The 14,619-nt window shown below is 52.0% G+C and overlaps 1 protein-coding gene across 1 annotated transcript in view; it reads left to right on the forward strand.

Moving 5' to 3' along the window:
• Nucleotides 1-14,619, forward strand: part of PTGIS (prostaglandin I2 synthase) — a 44,919-nt gene that overhangs the window by 2,562 nt on the left and 27,738 nt on the right. Inside the window, exons 2-4 of the mRNA XM_058562495.1 lie at nt 7,044-7,167; nt 9,263-9,441; nt 11,965-12,105. Of these exons, the coding sequence (XP_058418478.1) occupies nt 7,044-7,167; nt 9,263-9,441; nt 11,965-12,105 (444 nt within the window). The remainder of the gene's footprint in view (nt 1-7,043; nt 7,168-9,262; nt 9,442-11,964; nt 12,106-14,619) is intronic.

Raw genomic sequence — 14,619 nt, forward strand, 5'->3', positions numbered from 1 at the left:
GGAATAGCAAATAATCGAGTGTTAGAAAAAGAGGTGATGATGTTGACACTGTGTAGACGGTGATTCAAAGTGTGGGTCAAAACGAGCAAGGCCCCGTGCCTCTTGGGCTCGTGCGGTTCTCCTGAGCGGCCCTCGAGGTACGTTCATCACCCCGTCTTACAGCCAAGGCTTAGAAAGGCTGCGTGACCTGCTTAAAGCCGCACAGAAATTATATTCCTCGTCTAGCCGGTTCCAAAATCCATGCTTTTCCCAGTAAAAAAAAAAAAAAAGCACTACTTCAGTCAGTCAGCAGCTCTGTCTTTACCTCTGGCTTGTTTTTCGTTTCTTTTAATTAAAAATTTTTTAATTATGAAAAATTTCAACTATATAGAAAAATAAAAAGAATAGTATAAGAACCCCCAGTTACCCATCATCTTGATTTGACAGTTGTTAACATTTTTAAAAAAATTATAGGTATAGTATCTCACCACTAAATATTTCAGCACGCATGTCAAAAAACCATCACAATTGCAATTCTATTATCCTGCTTGAGAATATGAAAAATTATTCTTAATATCATCTAGTTCCCAGTCCAAATTCAAATTTCTATAATTATGGCAAAAATTTTTAAGCCCAGCTTGATAACTGTGATTGTTTTCTCCTGGGAGAGGTGCGAGCTGGGAGTTGGGAGGCCTGGGGCTGGAATTAGGGGTCTGACTTCTGTGCCCATTGAGGCTGATGATCTGCCATGTGGCTATTAGAAACCTTCTTGCTTTGCCGGCCTCAGTTTCTCCATCTGTACTCTGAGATGGTTCATGCGGCTGGTCTCTCATGCCCCAGCCGCTTCACCAGGCTGAGTGCATCTCTCTTCCTCTCTGGGCTTGTGTGGCTGCTGCTGGGAGCATTGGGAGAGGTTTCCTGGGCAGGAAGCCCCTTTTCTGGGGGACCAGAGATCACAGTGGCATCAGGTAAGGGTTCCTGGTGGCTCAAGGGCTGATCTGGTCCCTTGCAGGGTACGAAATTTCTAGGCACAAATAAATCTGTCTCATTCCAACATGCACTAACCAGAGGTCACCAAATGATGGTCCATGGCTGGATTTAGCCCCAGATGGATCTGGTGTGTACCACACAGTACAAGGGGAGAAAATTGGGGGATTCCACACACAAAACTCCAGATTTCCAGCTTCTCATGAAAAATTGGAAGATCTAGCAACACTTGCCTGGGACTCAGCAGTAAAGCCCTCTCTAAACCTTGCCACAGTCCTCACCACTCCCTGTTGCCTCTCTGCCATACAGCTATTCTATTTATTGCTATACTTGCTCTACTGTTTTTTCTTATGTTGAGAAACAATTCTCTGAATCTGTGTCTGTTACAAAAACAGGAAAACAAGACTAGAGCAAGGTGGCCACCTGCTTTTTCTACACAGTGGGAGGCAAAGGCGAGGAGTGGAAGAGGGTCAGGGAGACCCGTGGTTGATGGCAGACAGCCTGTGGGTGAGCCCTGGGGAGAGAATGGGTTGAGCATTAAACCCATTAAATCCTCCCAGAGCCTGAGGCCCTGAATTGAGTTGAAACTACTGGACAGAGAGGTCAGGCAGTCCACCAACACTGAACAGCTAAATGATGCAGCCTCTGCTCTGGGCACCCAGAACGTGGACGGTGTGTCAGACTCTTAATCTGTGTTAGCTGCCTTAACCCTCTTAGCAGCTCTGGGAGGCAGGTGCTGCTCATTGAGCACCAACTGTGTACGTGATTCATTTATCTGACAGGTATTTATGAAGCACCTACCATGTGCCAGGCCCTGTTCTAAGTGCTGGGGTCAAGAAGAAGTGCCCGCTCTTGTGGCACTGCCGTCCAGTGAAGGCGTGATATTTCAAGGGCCACAAAGGTGGAGGATATCTACCCTCAACTCTCTCCCCTGATTTGCAGAGCGTCGAGTGGGAGACAGAGACAGGACAGGTGGCGGGCTTGGCAGTGTCTGTGAGCGAGGAACGGGCAGCTTTTGGAGGAACCCACAGGATGGGAATCAAAGCTCCAGGGGAGAATCAGAGAAGGTGCCTTGATATCTGAACCAGGAAGGGCAGGCGACAGTCAGCTGTGTGGGCAGATGAGAGCGTCAAGCCCTCCACCCCTGCCCCCCAGGGCCTGGCAGTGCCTCAAACCAGTGAGAGTGCAGTGGGAGGGGCCGGAGACCGCAGACCCCAAAATAGAGCTCCCTTTGCCCCCGCCGCCGCAGCTGAGTCACCCTGGAATGTGAGCCAGGCCCGCGTTGGATTCAGGGCCCGGGGCTGGAGGAGCCGCGGGTCAGACGCCTGGGCTCCCAGCTTCCTGCCTTTGTCTGCGCCTCCTTGGGGACTTCTCTGGGGAAAGAATAAGGCTGCCAGAAATAACACCTGCTCACTGGGGGGCTCCGGCAGCAGCAGGGACAAAGGGCAGCGAAAGGAAGCCCCGGCCCCACCCACACCCTCAAAGACGTCTTAGGGGAAAATCTCAGGCCCCGCGTCTGTGCAGTCACTGCAGCCTCTCTGTGTCTCAGTTTCCTCATCTGCAAAGTGGGGATGCAGATGTCCACCTGGGGTGACTTGGGGCCAGGGGAGCATCAAGAGCGTGGGCTCTGTGGTCAGACCTGCCTGGGTCAGAAACCCACCTCCTCCACGGTGGGCCCTCGGGCAAGTGATTCGGCCCCTCTGGGCCGCAGTTTCGTCCGCTGTAAAATGGGCTTGATAGTAACCGTTCCTGCCTCATGGGGTTACACAGTCAGGGCTCGCTAAGTATTAGCATTATGGCCAAGCAAGGAAGCATTTGGAAAATGCACAGTGCCAGACGTAGGTTGTTGCTCAGTAAATGGCACCCGGGAGTCTTACCGGTCCTGCTTCTCAGACCCACCCCAGCTACTAGGTGCCAGGCGCTGGCCAGACCTCCGTTCATCTTCATCAGCCTGATGGGATCAGTAGTGTTGTCACTCCCCTTTTACAGATGAGGAAACTGAGGCACGGAGAAGCAGCGTCACCCAGCCAGCAAGAAGCATGGCTGGGATCTGAAGCTGGGAAGCGTGCTGAAGCTGGCTCGCCACCACCTCGCCTCCCTGCCTCTTGTGCAGAAGCCCCTGCTCCTGTGTCCCCGCTCTCTGGGCTCCGACCTGGGCTGGGAGAGGGCTGGGCGAGGGCTAGGCGCACCGGGCCAACAGCTTCCTCCACCCCGTGCTCTGCCAGGGTGACACGTTTCCTTTATTTTTCTATTGAAGTAACGTTGCTTTATAACAGTATACAAATTTCAGGTGTACGTCATTATATTTTGATTTCTGTTCACCACATATTCACCACCCAAAGACTAATTACCATCCATCACCACACACATGTGCCTCATCACCCCTTTCGCCCTCCTCTCTCCCCCATTCCTCTCTGGTAACCACCAATCCAATCTCTGTCTCTAGACACATTTCCTGTAAATGGAGCCTGCAGGAGAAGCTGCCCTGAACCAGTGGCTCACAAAGAGAGGGGGGAAAGGAAGGGCCTGGCCCCTCCCTGGCCCCCCCTTAGAACCCCAGAGCTGCAAATTTGCAAGTCTGCTCAAGGATGAGCTCAGACGTGGGGTGGGGGGCGGGGAGCAGGGTTGGTTGGGGAGGCACTTCCTGATGCCCTCAGACCTCATCCCTGGTTCTGCTCCCATCTTTCCCAAACCCCAGCCCTCAAATCTGGCCAATCTTCTGTCCACCACGTGGAGGTGGAGGCGTCGCATGCTGGGCCCGGCCCACTGGGGACCGTGGCCTCGGCGTCCACCATTATTGCTCTCCTGGAAGGTAATGGAAGTCTCCTGACACGTCTCCCTCCTGCCTGTCTCTGTTGCAACCTTTTACAAGCATAATCACATCACTTCCCGACTCAGGCTTCTCACCCTGCAGGGGATCCTCATGGCACCGGGTGTAACAGCCAGACTCTCCTCGGCCCTCAGGCCCTCACGGTCCACAGGTCATCTGCACGTCATCTCCTACCCCTCACCCCCACATTCTCCACTCTGGCCACACCGGCTCCTGCTGTCTTGAAAACCTTATTAAATGCGCTCCCACCCCGGGGCCTTTGCACTTGCTGTTCCCTCTGTCTGTAACACTCTTCCACTGTACTCCCTGCTTATCCTTTGGTCTTTGCTCACATGGCACCTCTGGGGGGGGTCCTCCCCGAGCACCTTCTCTAAACCAGCCCCCTCACTATCTCATATCACCCTTCTTTCTTTTTTCTGTACTGAAATATAATTCACATGCTAGAAAATTCACCCTTTTAGAGTATACAATTCAGTGGTTTTTAGTATAGTCACAGGGTTGTGCAACCATCACCACTATATTCAGAATATATCACCAGAATATTTTCATCGCCCCCAAAAGAAACCCCGTACCCATTAGCAGTCACTCTCCATCCCTCCTCCCTCCAGCCCCTGGCAACCACCAATCTACTGTCTGTCTCTGTGGACTTGTCTTTTCTGGACATTCCACAGAAATACAATCATACAATGTGTGGTTTTTGTCTCTGGCTTCTTGCGCTTAGCATCACGGTTCTGAGGTTCTTCCACACTGTGGCATGAATCAGTACTGCATTCCTTTTTATGGCTGAAAAATGTTCCCTGGCGTGGATATACCACATTTGTCTCTCCATTCATCAGTCAGCACACACTTGGGTTGGTTCCACTGTTTGGCTATTATAGATAATGCGACTATAAACAATAGTGTACAAGTTGATGCGTGAACATATGTTTTAGTTCTTTGGGGGTATATTGCTGGGTCGTATAGTAACTCTGTTTAACCTTTCAAGGATCTGCCAGACTAGTTTACAAAGCAGCCGCACCGTTTTACATTCTCGCCAGAAGTACACGAGGATTCCAATTTCCCCGCGTCCCTGCCAGCGCTTACTTTCCCTTTCTTAACTGTGGCCATCTTCGTAGGTGTGAAGCGGTACCGCGCTGAGGTTTTGATTTGCGTTTTCCCAGTGGCTAACGATGTTGAGCGTCTTTTCATGTTCCTCCTGCCACTTGTCTTTCTTCTTTGGAGAACTGTCCTTTCAAATCCTTCGTGCATGTTTAAATTGGGTTACTTGTCTTTTCGTTGTCGAGTTGTGTCTCCTTTATTTTCTTCCTCACACTTCTCACTCTCTGAAGTGATTCTGCTTTTTCTGTTTTTTGTCTTTTTCCGCTTATTAGTATGTAAGCCCCACAAAGTCAGGCACCTCGTCTGTCCTGTTCACTGCTGTATCTCCAGCACCAGAGCGGTGCCTGGTCCCTAGTTAATATTTGGTGAATGACTGACTGAATCCACAGTGAGAAGAAGAGAGGGGGTGATTCACTCACTCACTCACTCATTCAGCAGACAGGGAGCCTCCTGCATCCCTGTGGTTCTGATAATTCTAAGACTCAAACAGTGGTCCTCGCCTGGGTTTAGGGACCTCCAAGGGGTCCACTATGAGCACCAGCTCTTTGATGTTGTGAGGCCCGTTTTGTGATCATGGTGTAGCTCTCCTCAGCTGACAGTCCCTCCCTCAGAGGGTGGTGAGGGAGGATGTGATGAGACATTCATATCTTAAGTGCTTGGCCAAGGTCAGGGCCCAGGGTAAGTGTGATGTAAGTCTGAGTGTGTTCGTTATCTCTTGTGTAACAAATTCCCACACACTCAGCAACAGCCGTTTATTAGCCCACAGTTTGGTAGGTCAGGAGTCCAGCACAGTGGGGCTGGGTTCTCTGTTCGGAGTCTTACAAGCCTGAAATCAAGGTATCAGCCAGACTGCCTTCCTATTGGGAGCCTCTGGGGAAGAATCTGGCTGAACACAGCTCCTTGCGGCTGTAGGACTGAGGTCCCTGTCTCCTTGCTTGCTGTCAGCCAGGGTCCACTCGTAGCTCCTGGAGGCCGCCTGCCTTCCTTGCTACGTGGCCCCTTCCATCTTCAAAGTCAGCAACAGAGAACCTCCCTTATGTCAGATCTCTCTCATGCTTTGAGTCTCTTTTGCCAGGAAGAGCCCTGTCCCCACCTGATTAGGTCAGGCCCACTAAGGAAAATCATTTTTTCTTGCAGTGACTGTACCATCTTTCCCCCACTCGGGGGGGAGGGGATTATAGAAGAATGTGGGTCCTTGTGGGTCATCTTACAATTACGTCTACCACCGTGAGCTCTAAACAGTTACTATATCCTCGGAGGAGTCCCTCTGCTCTCACAGACGATTCTGACCTTGAATATCACACACGACCATCACGCCCCCTGGTGAACTAGCATGTACCCCTGGGGCATCCCCACAGGCCATGGCCCTGGCCTCTGGCCCCCTGAAGCACCTCAGATTCTGAGCTGGCCAGGGGCAGGCAGGGGGCAGCAGTGAGGCCAGTCCTCCTACTTCCTTCTGCCGGTCAACCGCGCTCTCCAGTCTCCTCCCTTCTCTGTGGGCACGACAGGGCGTGTGACATGCCCAAAACCCTGGTCCAGGTCGGCTCAGACAGAGAGCTCTATCTTATACTACTGGATTCCGGAAGGCTCCCTCACCCACAGAGAGATGACCACCTCGATTAGACCCTGTGATATGTACCAACATCGACTGGTCCCCCAACTTCTGCTCTTAGCCCCCTACCGTCCACTCTCTACTCAGCAGCCAAAAGGATCCTGTAAACACCTAAGCCAAATCACGTCCCTACTCTGCTCCAAAGTCTCCCATGGCTCCCAGCTCACTCAGAGAAAAGGCTTACGTCCTCACAGCTGCCCACAAGGCCCTCCCTGGTCTGGGCCCCATTACTGCTCTGGTCTCAACTTCCACTGCTTCTTGCTCTCCCAGTCCAGCCACACTGGCCTCCCTACAGTTCTTTGAACACACCAGGCATGTTCCAACCTCAGGGCCTTTGCACTTGTGTTCCCTCTGCCCAGAAGGCTCTTCTTCCAGATTTCCATTTGGCTCCCTCCCTCACCACCTTCAGGTCTTTGCTCAAATGTCTCCTCAGGGAAGCCAGCCCTGCCCTCTCCATTTAAAATCACACCCCATGCCCTACACTCTTTATCCTCTTCCCTGCTTCATCAAGTGTGATAAGTGCTGTGGCTTCTGCAGGCGACCTGGCGAGCCTCCCCTGGACCTGGGCTGTATCCCCTGGTTGGGCTATGCCTTGGAGTTTGGAAAAGATGCTGCCAGCTTCCTCACTAGGATGAAGGAGAAGCATGGTGATATCTTTACTGTAAGTGCCTCTTGGGAGGGAAGGGGATGAGCAGCTGGGCCTGTGATACCTGCTGTTTACTGATCCTTCTACATTCTTCTATACACTAACCTACCCATCCAGCATCCAGTGGTCCAGCCAACTTTCTATCCATATGTCTATCCAACTGTACATCCAACGCTTATCTAACAGCCATCCCTTCATTATCCCTCTAGCATCTTCCCAACATTGAACTATGCAGTCATTCAATATCTATCCAATATTTGTAATCCATCCAGCTGACCTCTATCCATTCACTCAACTTCCAACTATCCAACATCCATCCATCAACATCTCTCCTTCTGCCTATCTACCCCATATCTAAGCAGCATCCTTCCATCCTAATACCCACCCAACATTCATTCATGTATTCCAGTCCACCAAACTTCCATCTATCCACTCATTCATCCATCTTTCCACATACCTATCCAACATCCGTCTATCCACCCATTTATCCGGCATCTCTCTCTCTGTCCACCCAGCTTTATCCAGCATTCTTGCATGCATGTGCCTAACATCCATCCAACCTTCATCCACATGTTCCATTTGCACCAACTTCTGTTCTGCCGTTTATCTGCTTGTCTTTCCATCCATCTGCCACTATCCACCCAACATTCAGTTATCTGTCCATTCAGTACCCAGGGTCTGTCCACTTGATATGCATCTATTTATATCTCCAGTCGCCTGTCCTTTCAGCATCCGTTCAAACAGCCACCACCCATCCATCCATCTTCCGTGTATCCTTCCAACTTCCCTCCACCCAGCATTCATCCTTCAATCTGTTTACCCAAAATCCACTCAGCACCCTGCCATCCATGTACCCAACATTCATCCATACATTTAGTCTCCAGCCAATCTCTAGCCGCCCATCCATCCATCTTTCCATCCAACATACCTTCACTAATCTGTCCTTCTATTTATCCACCCACCTAACAATCCATCCAATAGCATTTTTTCCTTGAATATTGGCCTGTATTTTATAAGGAGTTTGATTTATGTGACTCACAGACCACAGTTTGAAAATGAGGCCAAGGCAGTGGGTAGAATTATGTGGCCCCCTCCACAGACGTTGAGGGCAAACACCATTACCCTTGTGAACTGCAGGATTACAGCTCTCCAGTGCTGCTTCTTTCCCTTCTTGGGAGCATGTTACATACAGAGCTCAGCCTCCCAAAGAAGTGGGCATTACTTGCATGTCCACTAGCATTTACCCAACAGCACCCATCATTTATCTGTCCATCCATCCGTCCGTCCGTCCGTCCATCCATCCATCCATCCATCCATCCATCCATCAGTCCATCCATCCATCCATCCATCCACTCACCCATCTACAATCTATCCACTAGCATTTATCCACCAATATTCTTCTATCTGTCCTTCTATCCATCCATCCATCCATCCATCCATCCATCTATCCATCCATCCATCCTTCCTTCCTTCCATCCATTTATCCATCCATCCACCCACCCATCTACAATCTATCCACTAGCATTTATCCACCAATATCCTTCTATCTATCCTTCTATCCATCCATCCATCCATCCATCCATCCTTCCTTCCTTCCTTCCATCCATTTATCCATCCATCCACCCACCCATCTACAATATATCCCCTAGAATTTATCCACCAAGATCCTTCTATCTATCCTTCTATCCATCTATCCGTCCATCCATCCATCCATCCAATCCATCCACCTATGATGCACAACAACATCCTTCTGCTGCCTTCGTGGGCAGACTCTCCCCTGGCTGCTGAAGCTATGACAGTAGCCAAGATAACCATGGCAGGTGCTTAAGAGTGACATGGTTAAGAGCATGGCCCTTGGTTCAAAAAAGCGCTGAATTCCAGGCGCAGCTCTGCCACTTCTCAGCTGTGTGATCTCGGGCACATATGTGCCTTCTCCAAGCCTCACTTTTCAGCTGTAAACGGGTGGATGATGGTCCCTACCTCACAGGGTGGTCGTGAGGGGCAGAGAGAACATTGTCCGTGAAGTACTGAGGGACCGGTGCCGGGCACAGGGTGGGCCCCTGAGCACCGAGAGCTGCCATTGTTCCCGGTTGTGCTCCTTGCTCCGCAGGTGCTGGTGGGGGGCAGGTACGTCACCGTCCTCCTGGACCCGCACTCCTACGAAACGGTGGTCTGGGAGCCTCGCACCAGGCTGGACTTCCACGCCTACGCTGTCTTCCTCATGGAGAGGATTTTTGATGTGCAGCTTCCGCAGTACAGCCCCAGTGACGAAAAGGCCAGGATGAAACTGTGAGTGCTGAAGACGGCGCCTGTGGGGGCCGGGGGGCTGCTGCTACCTGCACAGCCCACGTTCTGTGTGGGTCGGGCTTCTCTCCACACCAGGGCTCCAGGAAAGACATCTGCTTTGAATAAACAAACGAAAACAAAACAAGAAAACCCAAAATAATTGGGCTGAAGAACTCTTTACTTCTTAGGAGGCAGCTCTGATTTTAGTGGATAGAGACCGGGTTTGGGTCAGCCTGATCTCGATTCAAGTCCCAGCTCCACCAGCTCCTGGCTTGGTGACTTTGGACCGGCCAGTCCCCCTCCTGAGGCTCTGTTTCTGCATCTACAAAGTGAAGGGAGGTGGGTGGGTGATTAATATGTTTGAGACCATACTCTGTTCCAGGCGTCATGCATGATCTCGTTAGTCTCCACAGCAGTGCTGGAGGGAAAGTAACTTATAGCCCCGCTTTACAGAGGACACTGGGGCTCAGAGAAGACAAGTGACTTGCTCTAGGTCACCCAGCTAGGAAGTGGCCCAGGTCCTGAAACATAAGGAGTAATTATGTCAACAGAGGACATATGAGCACACTTACTCTGCGTTAATCCAGCAAACATCAGAAGACCTCTGTACACTGGTCACCGTCCTAGTTGCAGGGCTGCAGAATGATGCCAACGACCATTTGAAGTCACCTGCCATATGCCAGATGTTTGATAGGCATGCTTTCATATCTGGGCAATAGTCAAGACGTAGGTATTTTTATCCCTACTTTACAGATGAGGAAACTGAGGCTCAGGGAAATGAGGTGACTTACCCATGGTCTACTGCTAGTGAGTGGCAGAGCTGGGATTTGAACCCAGGTCTGCAGCCTCCACGGCCCATTCTCCTCCACCCGACATACTGAGGAAATAAGACTCTGTGTCCCCTCTGAAGAGTTCACACAGTCTGAGGGTCATCTTTAGTGATCTGTCTCTAAGAAGAGTAACCTCCTGGAGTTAGGAAAAGCATCTAGAAGGTAGGTTTCTCAGGACTGCTAACCCTGAGGAAAGTGTGAGGTGAACACTGATGGAGGCAGTGCCCCTCTGACCTTGGCTTTTGGGACAGCTGCTAGGAGCATTTCTGAGCCTGACTGTCCTGGGTCCCGTCATTCCAGGGGGACCGTGGGTCCCATTAGCAACAGGAGTCCACAGTTCGCTGCATCCTACTCCCCCTGCCCAGGGAGGACCCCAGTTTCCTCCAGCGTCTACCCCAAGGGTGTCCGGGAATTTCTCACAAGCCGGCATGGTGTCTTCCGGGCGTGGCTGCCACAGCTGCTGAGGGCTACTGTCTCGGTCAAGGACTAGTGTGCTTGGAGTGGGGTCAGGGGAACAGCTGGATCAGGGTCAACTGCTGTGTCTGCTCCCATTTGTTGAGCATTTACAGTGTGCCAGGTGGTGTAATAAGCCCTTTACACACATTATCTCCCATGGGTCATGTCTATTGTCTTTCCACAATGTTCCAGCTTGAACATCCAAAAGCTTTTATTACCTGGGAGTTTATGGAACCCCTCTGGAGGCTTTCCCCTGTTGAATTATCCAAGAACCTAGGGGCTGAGTCTGAAGGGGGCCATCCTATTTCCAAACAGCAGGTGGCGGCAGAGAGCTGGAGCACCTGAGCAGTTCTCAGCACTGTTCTTGTTGCTGCCACAAGGTGTCGCTGTTGCAGTCGGCTCTGCACCGCCCGCGGACTCTGTTCACGGGCCGCGGTGGTGCCCTCTCTGGTCTAGATCCGCGCACATGTCTCAGAGGGGCCTTAACCTTAGAGACAAGATCCCTCCTTTCTTGGTTTCTAACCACACACTCAGTTATGGTCCGACGTGGATTCTGTGTCGTGGAGGCTCAGTTAAGAGGGGGCTTCTCGCTTCAGCCACACTCTCCCAGAGCTGGTTCTCTCCCCAGACTCCTGGGCACAAACTGAGACCAGGTCACTGGCCAGAATCCCGTATTCCTCAGGTCACATTCGCTTGGGGTCATGCCTCATTAGCAGTCTTTGGTCAGGGGATACTTTATCCAAACATGTCTCCCTAACTGTGGATCTCAAGGAGAAAGGGTTGGTCTCTTAGTTCCTCTCTCCCAGAAGTCTGTGGGCTCCTTACCTGGGCTTGTGTGCCCCGAGGAGGGACAGACTACCCGGGTTAAGAGTTCAGACTCTGGAGTGGGGCAGGTTGGTGTTTCAGTCCAAGCTGTATCACTTACTGGCTGGGTGACTTTGGGCGAGTCACTTTGCTCTCTGAATTTCCATCTGTAAAATGAGTATCATAATAGTAACTGTCATCTCTAGGGTTGTCAAGAGATGAAATGAGATCACTGCACTTAGCACAATAAATGGTAACTATCGTTGTTGTTAATGACACTAGTAATAATAACATCATCTTGTTGAAGCCAGTCTTCCAAAGGCCCCCATTGCCGTGAGAAACTGGAGCCCCGGGACCCTGGGGTCTGGGGGGGAGGCGCCCATGTGCATCTGTTTCCCCGTGGAAGCTGCACTCACTCCTCTGCTGCCTGCCCCAGGACTCTCCTCCACAGAGACCTCCAGGCGCTTACGGAAGCCATGTATACCAACCTCCTCACTGTCCTGCTGGGGGACACAGAGGCCGGCAGTGGCTGGCATGAGATGGGGCTCTTCGACTTCTCCTACAGCTTCCTGCTCAGGTGAGCGCATGCGCCCCCCGCATCGGAGCCCGCCACTCTGGACCTGGGTCTGCCACAATAGTGGCAGAGGGACCAGGGGGACTTTGTGGGGGGGAAGCTGTTTGGGACACTCAAAGCAAAGACTGCAAGGTGACATTTTGCATCTGGACCCCAGGTGTTCACCTGGCCCAGCCTCTGAGTTGTAAAGGAGACACAGGCCCAAAAAAGGGGCCTCGCCAGTCACCCAGAGAGGGGGTAGCAGAACGAGGCTTCAGAGGCCGTCTTTCCTGTGGACTCCGGCCCTCGGAACCTCACAGACCAGGAAGACAAACTGTTTGGGAGACCAACCCAGGCCTTTAGCTTTTTATCAGACCTTGTAAACTTATATTAAAATTGCACTGCTGAATGTTCCTTCCTTCAGCAGTGCCAGACACTGTTCCAGGCACGGGGATGCAGCAGGGAAAAGACAGATGAAGTCCCAAAACTCACAGAGCTGACACTAGTCGGGGAGACAGATAATAAAGACGATTATGTCAGAGAGTGATAAATGCGACAGAGATCTGCAGATGGGGTGATAGGCCCTGGGGGGTTCTTTTAACTGAAAAGGAGGGCCTCTCAGAGGTTCTGGCCTCAGAGTGGAGGCCTGACTACAGGATGCCCAGCATGCCAAGATTCTAGGCAAAGGGAACAGCAAGTACAAAGGCCCAGGGGTAGGAAGAAGCTTGGCAGGAGGGCCAATGTGGCTGAAGCCTAATGAGCCAAGGGGGTAGGGTGGAGACGAGGGCAGAGAAATTGTGAAACCAGGTCTCACAGAGCCTCAAGGCCACGGAATTTATTCTAAGTAAGACGAGTGACATTGGGGGTTTAACAGGGGTGTGATGTGGTTGGACTTAGAGTTTTAAGAGCTCTCCTTGGCTGCCGGATAGAGACTAGAACATAGGTCGGTGTGTGGCGATGAGAGAAAAGCAGGAGGCTGTTGTGGTTGCCCAGGTGCGAGAACGGTGGCCTGGACCCGGGGCTGACAGGGGAGACGGCGAGAATTGGGGTAGCTTTGGGGGCTGGAGTTGACGGGAGCTGCTGAAAGGTTGGACTGGGGTGGTGGAGGCGACGGAGGAGCGTGGGTGCAGGCCGCGAGGGAAAGAGCGGCTGCGAAGACAGCTCGCTGATTTTTGGAGCTGCCGTTAGCTGACCAGCATCTCATAAAGGAAAGGACATTTTGACCACTCTAGAAATTTGGAGGGACACAGTTTCAGCACAAAGGACAGGTGTTCGCTGACACTTGTGGGCACACGGGGACACTTATGACACATATGTATGTGCGTGCCTGTGGGCTCAATGTGTGTTAATGCATTTCATCCTCACAACAGCTCCAGGAAGCTGTTGCTTTACAAACCCCATTTGACAGATGAGAAAACTGAGGCCTGGAGAGCCCACAGGGTTGGGGTCATGGCAGGGCTGGTTGCAGAGCCTACACTCTCAAGCATGACCCTCGGTGTGTGAGAGGGACACATTTTTCCCATTTCACCCTGGAGTGGTGCAGACGCGGTCAAGGCGGTCAGCAGGCTGGGTACTGGTGGTCTGGGGCACCGTCACTGACGATGGGCAGACTGGGGTCCAGAGAGGGGCAGCTGAAACCTCCAGCAAGTTCACAGCACGGCCCCACCCAGGTCTCCTGGCTCCTGCCGCCCTGAGTCCTTGTGCGGGCAAAGAAGTCAGAGAGTGGCACTGGGGGAGGTGGGGACGACGTGGTGGCAGCTGAGTCTGTTTAGGCCCGTGGTGACAGCAGGCACAGGGCAGGGGTCAGATGTAAATGGACCCCGGTGTCTTCAGGCCCTGAGGCCTCGGCTGGAGCTCCTGCCTCCTGGCTCGGTGGCCTCGGGCCTTTTCGTCGCCATCTGCAGCCCCTGTAACAGAAGGGAAAGGGGCGAGTTGGATTCGGGGACACTGATGTAGAGGTGCAGGTTCTCACGCCCAAACCACCACTTAATCCTCTAACCTGTCCTTGTGCGGGCCCCTCGCTCAGAGTCACATCCGAAGTTCCAACCCTAGCCTACAGGATCCTGCATGATCTGCCCCAACCCCTCCTGCCTCATCCCTACCCGTGTTCCCCTCACTCTCTCCCGTCATCTCTCTGGCCTCCTGACTGTCCCTTGAACAGGCCAGGCACGCTCCCACCTTGAGGCCTTTGCAGTTTCTGTTCCCTTGCCCGAGAATGCTGTTCCTTACATGTCTGCGTGGCTCCTGCCTCCCTTCATTTGAGTCTCATCTCAAGTGTCTCCTCCTCAGAGAGGCCTTCCTGACACCCAATTTACTATGATGGCCCTCTCTCATTACCCCGTTCCAGCTTCATTTTTCTTTGTGGCTCCTGGCGCCACCTACAGGTCACATGTGTATTTACACATGCAGTTATTTACAGTCCGTCCTCCGCAGTGTTAGGTGTTAATTTGATGAGGAGGCGCCGTAGGAAGGGGCTTCACTTCCACAGCATGAAACCTGGTCGCCTTCTTGGTTTTCTTTTTGGTTTATTTTTCATTG

This window comes from Diceros bicornis, chromosome 19 (genome assembly GCF_020826845.1).
Source record: "Diceros bicornis minor isolate mBicDic1 chromosome 19, mDicBic1.mat.cur, whole genome shotgun sequence".
Lineage (NCBI taxonomy): Eukaryota > Metazoa > Chordata > Mammalia > Perissodactyla > Rhinocerotidae > Diceros > Diceros bicornis.